Source organism: Triticum aestivum, chromosome 2D (assembly GCF_018294505.1).
Source record: "Triticum aestivum cultivar Chinese Spring chromosome 2D, IWGSC CS RefSeq v2.1, whole genome shotgun sequence".
Taxonomy (NCBI): Eukaryota; Viridiplantae; Streptophyta; class Magnoliopsida; order Poales; family Poaceae; genus Triticum; species Triticum aestivum.
In genome coordinates, this window is record NC_057799.1 from 4,628,829 (window position 1) to 4,637,826 (window position 8,998).

Below are 8,998 nucleotides of genomic sequence, written 5' to 3' on the forward strand. Positions count from 1 at the left end.
AGAAACAATTTCAACCGCAAAAAAACCTACAGACGAATCCCTTTGGCAATCTCTCAATCTCTCACGACTCCTCATCATAAAGGTATCCATCTCTCTCTCAAGTCTCTCTTTGGCAATCTCTCAATCTCTCACGACTCCTCATCAAAAAACTTAAAAAACAAGCTGTATCCATAATCCATCTCTCTCTCCAGCCGTGACTCCTCTCCTTCATCTAGGTTTCAACAACTTCTCCTCTAAAATCGCTGCAGATTCCTTCCTTCCTCTCTACCCGGAAAAAGCTGCCCTCGATTCCACACGGCCGTCGTTTCCCCTACTGTTCTTGCATGACCCGAAGAGCAGATTTTGTCGTGCTCTACTCTTCTTATTATAGGCGACGCTGCTCGAGTGCTTTTGTGGGCAACTCGCCAATGGTGGCGAGGGCAGGATCCTTTTTGAAGAATCTGTACTCGAGAAATAGTCCCCCTAAGAATATGTTATCCAAAAAAATAAATGAAAAGGAAATCTCAAGATAGCGTCTCTTCTGCAGGTCCATCAGATCGTTCTTATTAAGACATCCAGGTGGTGGCGACAGGCGAGTAACTCATGCTACACTGCTACGTCGCACGATGCACAGGTGCGCCAGAACAGATTTTTTATGTTCAGTGTGAATCAAATAGATGTGCAGATGTGTGTTGTTCGACGTCCTTGGTCGAGTAACATGAATTTTTACAAGCATTATAAAGCGTGGAGCCTTTACATAAACTTCAACACAGGTTACTGGATAGGATGTTCGCTGCTGGAAGAGAACCGGCGGCTGGAAGAAACGAACCTATGGATGGCATTAACAGGTGATGATGGAAGGATGGGAAGTGACATAGCAAGAGAAAAGAAGCAGGCTTCATGTGCAACGCTGTTGAACTGACTATCATGTAGAAGTCGCTTCCTCTATCCTTTACTTTCTCCCATGTTCTTTGCATGCATAATATCTGTGCACATATATGAACCATCGTTCATGCATATGAATCAATTTCTTAGATTCACCTTTTTATGAACTGAAAGAACGTACAAGTTTCAAAGTAGAAAATAATCAATATATCAAGATTTAGTTTTCTTATGAATACCAGATCGATAAATGTTGTGTGAGCAATTAAGGTTTACATTTTCTCATTTAAGGAAGCATTCAGTTGATAGGCCTATGTGCTAGCTACTTACCAGTTCTACGATTCAAATAATTCATGCGCCGAGTAGACGTTCTATATGACATTGGAGAATTGACACCCATAAACAATCAGTTAAATTATAAGCATGGAATATTTGACATGCAAAGTTCTATCATCTCAGTGTCTTATTGTGCAGATACTGTGCCGTTCATGCCTACTAGACGAGATAAAAGGTGAGTGCTTTGTTCTCAAGTGAAGTAAATCAAAGTGTTGCCGTAGGAGGAATATCCTAAAATAAGAGCCTTTATTTGTTTAAAAATACTAATCAAGATCAGTCGTTCGAGTTTCTACACCCAGATTCTGCTGTTTTCTGAAACCAGAAAAGAGAAACCAAATTGTATGGTTCTCCCAATTTAGGGTAAATTTAATCTTAAATTCAGGCATATTTGGTACTATTTGTTGTTGCTTAAATGTTGCTATTCTCAGTTCTAGGCCACATCATTTTTTCTAAAGTACATAAGCTAACATATCTGTAGAAACGGTTTCTTACAAATTTCCGTCTTCCAGATCATATAATTATCCAAGTCGTTGCAGAAATACCGAACTTCTTTTCTCAGAAAAGCCTCAGTTTTTCTTATGAAAAGTCGCTCCTTACATAGTTGAATTTTTAAATGGAATATTAGTGTATTACCCTGTTCTTATAGAAGCTAGAATGGCTGTTCTCCATGTAAATATAAGCATCATTCATTTAGCAGTTTGGTTATGAATATATCACATATATGTTAGCTCACCATATGCTTTGTTGTTATAGTTCTGGTAGTTCACATATAATGTTAACTTCACTAGCACAAATAAAACTCAAATGTAATGTTCCATGGATAATGTTACCTTCTAGAATTCACATACATTCTGCCTTTTCGGTTTTTACTCTTTGTGTCTTGAGCTCATGATACAGAAGATATGAGTTAGGAGCTTTCTCTATCTTAAACATTTTCGACATTTATATGTAAGGTCAAATGATCTGCAATCCCTCTGAATCCACTGCATGTTTTTTGTTTAGACCAAAAATCCCTTTTCTTGATGTACAAGATTAAACCTGATGGTGCTCTCCTGAAAATTTTGTGTTTCATGATGCCCGATGGAGGATTTAGTAGAAGCACAACCTATATGTATCGTTTTATATGCTTCTATTGTTGCAACGTTGAATAGATGAAACACAGTTAACAATGCATATATTGATAAATATAGTTGTTGTTGCTCTCTTCTTGGACAAAGGAAGAAAAGTATTGTCAGATAAGCAGGCATGGATTGGTTGGTTGTGATCATGATGGCTTCCTCGAGGTTCTTACTCCCCGTACTGCCAGAATGCCATCTCAATTTTCCACCAGACCAGAAGCAACAAAATATGTCTCAAAATCTGCAATATTGGAGCACTTTATTCATTTCATGGTGTATTGACTGAGATCCTCATCGAAATTCATTCAAGCTGAACATGGTAGAACCTGAAACGTAGCACAAGAGGACTTTCATAGGATGGATCTCCTCTAAAAATGAGGTTTAATTAAAGGTTGTGTTGAAATGTTTCTACTATTGTAGTAGTCACCCTGTTGTTTTAATGTAGGATAGTTTAGTGGCGATTCACCTTTTCTACTTCAGATGGCTCTAGGCTGGCAAAACCGGTTTTAAATGTTCTGCGACGAAGTGTTTTTTAAGAAAATTTGTAAATGAAGTGGAATGATTCATCATGTATTTTTCTTCAAAAAGGTTTGTATTACCACACCTGGGTACGTTGGTGCATCCTGATTGGAAATTTCCACTCAAAATGAAACATTATGGTTTAATTTCAATATTTTCTGATACCACTATATATGCTACTCCCACCGTTTCTAAATATAGGACTTTTTAGAGATTTCAATACGGACTACATACGGATGTATATAGACGTTTTTTTAGTGTGTAGGTTCACTCATTTTGCTCCATATGTAGTCCATTTTGAAACCTGAAAAAGGCTTATATTTAGGAACGAAGGGAGAAGATCACAGGCCACTCATGTAAACTTCTAATCTTCATTGACTAGGTAAAACGTTTTCATAAACCAAATATTTCAGGCTCTGAGCTATGACTTAGACTATTTCCTACCTCAATTTCCTTTTTAAGAGAAATGCTGAATCTCTGCAGAAATCATTTTTTTTGCTCTGCTGAACTCATTAAGAGAGGAAAACAAGATACAGAGAAAATGAAGATGGGACTATTCGTTTCCTAAGTTATTATTTAGGAGAAAGGCACGAGTTGTGCCTCAGTTTCTACTCCAATGCATATTTTTAATTTACTTCCGCCACACTATTATGTACTATGCTTGTCTGCAACAGAAAATGGATATAGATTTTGCAACATGTGTATAATGTAATTTTTTATGATCCTCACAACTGAGAAAACATATGTTCTTTAGTAACCATAGAACCATAGAAGGACTTAAATAAAGAATTCCAATTGAAGAATTGCATATATTCTGGCGCAAAGTATTATATGTTCGGAAGATTAATATTTCATTCTTGACAAAGGATACTTACACAAGGAATCGAATTTTAAAACATCCATATGTTTGGGCAAATAGCTAGCCCGTGCAACTGCACGGGTTGGCGACTAGTATAACTAATTATTTGCCCATTTTGAAAATTACATGTGATTTTAGTTAGGTTGTGCACACTATTTTATGAAGGGGGAGGCTCTATACCCTTTCATGAAGATGCGAAAATGCGAAAACATGTTTGGATGTTTTTTCGAAGCTAATACAAAGGCTAGACCACCTATTTGTAACATGTTACATATTACACCACTTTGCATCACATTTTGGGTCTTAGAATGTTTACCATATTTTATCTTGACAATGAACCATACATCACACCCTTATCATATGCAATTTTAGAATCTGAATTGAAGGGGGTGGATTGTGACACATGCTCCATGCCCATGTTGCCCCTCTTTCGCCGCTCTCCTCCTAATTAACTCCTAACCCTAAGCTCACATGCGAGCAAACAAACCTGTAACTTCCGACCTGGTTCGGGCTAGACGATCAAATTGTTTCTTTGGCCCATCGGCTTGCTTAGAAGCAGCAAGGAAAAAAATATGTTGTCAAGTTGGTGCAATACATCTGCTACAATATTGGTTAGTCAAATCCGATGCATGAAAATGTGGTGCAAATTGATAATATGAGCTCTTTTAAGAGGCTCTCAAAATGATCGAGAAATAAAATGCTTTATGATCCGTTGGTTAATATCACTATTACCTCTTGTGAGTAAGATGATGGTAATGATTGTGTAGGGATATTGTGGACTTCTTATCGCTACAAATTTAGAAAGACATCATATCGTCCTTACATCTTGAAGGTAAACAATGAAAGATATAAAATTTCTAGTTAATGTTATACTAAACAAACATGTGTACTTATTTTCTGATTTGTTTGAAGACGAAGGGGGGAAGCTCTATACCGTTACAATTGTTAATTACTTAAGAAAAAAGTGTGATGTTTTTTAAATACACATGAAGGACGTCACATACCCATGTTTTAAGTAAATAAAAAATGTATCAAATATTAATCAAGTAAGTTATATTTCTGCCAATTACAAGAAACACACATATAACGTCATTATGAATACTTAAGTACAAAAACATTATCCACATATATTGAATATAAAGTACATGAGATATTTCTTCCAACACGTTAGAATGTGGGAAGAGAAACCGAAACGTCAAGATATCATATGCACATGTATGATAAATTTTACGTCGAAAGGACATGCATCTAAGGAGGTGACTATTTCGAATGTGATATCACCAAATTTGTCAAAAATATGAGAATCACCAGCAGTCGATAGGTAGGAGGGTGGTGGTATCCGAGCCCACTAGGGATCATTCAGGTTTGACGTTTTGGTGTCTCATTAATGTAGATTAGTTTTTCAGTGGGAGATGGTGTTCACCTCGATAGTGAGGCACATGACATTGTCAACCTTGAAGCGCCGCAACTCCAATCCGACTTCCGAAGACGTTGTGTGATAGTATTTATGTGGTGTGGTGTGCGCCTATGTTGTAATCGGTGTTTCAACAGAAAAAAAGTTAAAAAAAATACATCCTATTCATCTTGTATCTCTCATATTTTTGTGGTCAAATTTACCATTAGTTAGGATTAAATTATCATCTTACTTGCTACGAGGTAAGTAGGAATCTTAAAATTCTCTGAAAATATGGACCCAAAATAAGGTGCAAAATTGTCAAGTTTCCCAAATGTAGTGCAACTCGTTTTCCCAAAAAGCTAGCGCAAATCGTCTACTCGTTATTAATAGGTTGTCCAAATTAGAATTATCTCTTCATTTGAAGATGCGCAAAACAACAAAAATGTTCAATCAACTCTCCATCCTAATAACAACTACTACACCGAGTGCATCGTTTGTTAGGACGGGGTCCATTGAGCCTGTTTTAAAAAAAAAAATCAAAAAATTATATGTAAATGTTTCAAAAAAAAAATCTGCAACTATATATACATGTTCTTTAACTATATGTAAAGTTTCATCAAATAGATTATTGTCATGCTACACAAAAAACACAAAAATCTGGCCCAAATTCAACAAGAAAAATCTCATTTTAATCTATGTATTTGTCTTTTTCTTTTGTACATCACATATAAACATATATGTTCATGAAATCTCATACGTACATACTACACATATGTGCTTATGTGTATACTCTATCTCAGATTTTTTTTAAAGTTGTGTTCAAAAAAAAGGTTTTTTTTAAGTGTAGAAAATGTATTTTCCACGAAATAAAATAAACGGCTCCGTGCAGCTCGATCGGCCATCAAACGCACTTTCCGCAACTACACCTAGCTTCTACTCCTAGCTTTCCCACACGGACACCCTATATATACACCGCACCAACGGCGACAGAATTTCGCAACCAGCTAGCTCAGCTCAGCTCGAAGTGAATCAAGCTCGCGCGAACCGAACATGGAGTCGTCGGGCGACACGGCGCCGTTGCACTCCTCACCGACCCCGACGTCGCCGCCGGCAATGGCGACGGGGACGGCGGTGGTGATGAGCCCGTGCGCGGCGTGCAAGATCCTCCGCCGCCGGTGCGTGGACCGCTGCGTGCTGGCGCCCTACTTCCCGCCCACGGACCCCCACAAGTTCGCCACCGCGCACCGCGTCTTCGGCGCCAGCAACATCATCAAGCTCCTGCAGGACCTGCCCGAGGAGCAGCGCGCGGACGCGGTGAGCAGCATGGTGTACGAGGCGGCCGCGCGCGCGCGGGACCCCGTCTACGGCAGCGCCGGCGCCATCTGCCAGCTCCAGAGGCAGGTCGACGGCCTCAAGGCGCAGCTCGCGCGCGCGCAGGCGGAGCTCGCCGCCGCCCGCGCCCACCACGCGCACCTCGTCGCGCTGCTCTGCGTCGAGGTGGCCACCGCCGCCGCCGCGCCTCCGCAGGACGCCTACTGTGCTGCCGGAGGCGGATCGCAGTCCCAGCTCGCCGCACCCCCTGGTGTCGGCTCCACGCCCGCGGACGCGCTCTACGTCGTCGACGGCAGCGCGGTGGGCGGCGGCGGCATCATGCAGGCCGGGCACGTCGGCTGGGCCGACGAGCCGCTCTGGACATGAGCGCGCGCAAGCTGGCGCGCACTGGATGCATTCGTCACTCAACTGGCCAACTGCTACTACTACTACGTACGCATGATTCGTGGGTGTAATTACTAGTACTACATTTTACTTAACTGGGTTAACCAAAGGGTTGACCTGCTTGATGAATTTGTTGGAGTTTCAAGATGGAGGAAGATCGAGTTTGTTTTGTTTTGCTGCAAAAATAATACTAGCACATAGAATAAAAAATTCCGTCATGTTGAAGTTCCAACAAGTTCTGAGAAGTCCTAATCGAGACAGAAAGTTGTATCCTTGCCTTCTTCTGCAGTTGTGAAGAAGGATGTGGTTGGTTCTCTTGTGTGATGTTAGGTCAAATTGCATTTCTATCATGAACAAATGCATGTCATTTTCAAGAAGAGTATCTTTAGTTCCTTACATCCCCTTGTAAATGTAACATATTGTCCTACGAGCACTTAACAAATGCATGTCATTTTCAAGAAGACTATCTTTTACTTTACATCCCCATGTCATTTTTATGTGATATATTTGATATCAGCTTGATTTTAACATATTGTCCTACGAGCACTTAATGAATTGGCATCTCTTTATTTGCTCCCGAAATAACCAGATAAATTAGACAATAAAAGGATTTTTTTTGTTCAAACAACATGATGGAAGTTTCTCAGAAGTAGCATTAGTTGATTGAAATAAGAAAACCGTAAATTACAAGTACTATAGATGAAGAAAAATGTTATTCTTTTGACTTCTTCCTATGCAGAAAATGAGATGAGGAAGCTCGATGCATTTCTCTATGTTCTTTTCCTCAAACCGTCTTCATTATCCTTTTCAAAAAAAAAAAACATCTTCATTATCAATCTGTCTTCGAGTCGTTTGACCGAGAGAGTTGAACGAGCCAATGGTAATTGTTAGTTTTAGTGTGAGGATGAGAGAAAGGAAGACATGATTTAGGGCTTACGACATTGGCAACAATTTGGCGGTATATAAGGTTGAATGAACATTTGTAAGTGGTGCGTTAATCTAGTTAGTGTTAGATGCCACAAGCCTCGATTGTAGCCAATTGTGAATGTGCTGCAAAGGAGTTAAAAAAACCGCTTGTGATATGGACGATTTCATAGTCGGTTCTCTTATAGAGCCGACAGTAATTTTTTCCTCCGATGGCTTGGAGAAAAAACATCTACTATTTTTTTGTGTGAGGATCTACTATTAACTCTTACCCATTGATTTCGGTCACCTATATTTGTGTGTGTGTGTGTGTGTGTGTGTGTTTCCGGCATTCCGGCATTGTCCCCTTGTGCAAGCATATTTCTAACACTACATTTCGTGCACCTATCCGTCTCTCAAAAATAAAATAAAAAAGGCATGGTTTAGTCTTTTCAAGTAATAATTTCATGCATGATGTGTGCATATCTATAGTTGAGATGGTAGAGAAGTATACCGACCAAAATTCGTTCAATGGTTTATTCAACACATAAGTCTGGGAAAAGGTTGGCACAACTAAAGTTTGACCTGACACGATAGTAACTAGAGATGAAACGCCACAAGTTGCTGAGGGAATCAATTGCAATTATTTCAATGAGGTTTTGTTGTATGAAACATTAGTATTTAGATCGGGAGCCGGCCGCGCCCACGGGTCGGATCATCCACCCCCCACTGACGGCAGCGACGCCTCTGACGCGAGCCTTGCTGGCTTTCCGGCTTCGTCCCCCCGCTCCCCCGACGGTACTCCCCCCGCCATCCCTTCTGTGCTCTTGGCTGGGGCTGACCCCACGCTTGCCCCCACAGCTCCCTCCGGCTGCTCCTACTCCTCCCGAGGGGGATGGGCGTGTCCAGGACAGGGACCCGCCCCCTTCCTCCCCGTGTCGAGCCGGTTCTGTCGGACCAGGGGGTGACTGATCCCCCCTGGGCCGGACATGACCCCGTCCCCGCTGGCTCTGGACGTTGCCACCCTCGCGTCTCCGTCGACCCGGCCCCCGGCCTCCACGTGCTCTCCCTTAGGTGGGACGTCGGCAGTGGTGACCACCCCGGTGGCCGCCCCCCCACTTCCACCTCGGACTGCGGCCTACTCTAGGAGGGGCAGATCGACCTCGACCCCGGTAACGTCGTCGCGCCGCAGTGCTCGGATCGAGGCGGCCAGGCCGGAGGGTAGCCCAGCTCTGCCTATCCCTGAGCAGGCAGAGCTTCGGGCCGCTGCCCGGAACCTCGAGCCAGGTA

The 8,998-nt window shown here is 41.7% G+C and overlaps 1 protein-coding gene and 1 long non-coding RNA gene across 2 annotated transcripts; both read left to right on the forward strand.

Annotated features, from left to right (window-relative positions):
• Positions 1 to 200: 200 nt before the first annotated feature.
• LOC123048153 (uncharacterized) lies at positions 201 to 1,180 on the forward strand. The gene is made up of 3 exons (XR_006423246.1): positions 201 to 410; positions 527 to 613; positions 753 to 1,180. It is a non-coding gene; the product is annotated as an uncharacterized lncRNA (long non-coding RNA).
• Positions 1,181 to 6,102: 4,922 nt separating this feature from the next.
• LOC123048152 (LOB domain-containing protein 1) lies at positions 6,103 to 7,187 on the forward strand. Its single transcript, XM_044471306.1, has one exon. The coding sequence runs from the start codon at positions 6,140 to 6,142 to the stop codon at positions 6,785 to 6,787; it is 648 nt and encodes a 215-aa protein (XP_044327241.1). The 5' UTR covers positions 6,103 to 6,139; the 3' UTR covers positions 6,788 to 7,187.
• The last annotated feature ends 1,811 nt before the right edge of the window (positions 7,188 to 8,998 follow it).

Excerpts from the sequence above, each read along its gene's own strand:
- LOC123048152 (XM_044471306.1), top strand. The coding sequence starts at position 6,140 with ATGGAGTCGTCGGGCGACACGGCGCCGTTGCACTCCTCACCGACCCCG.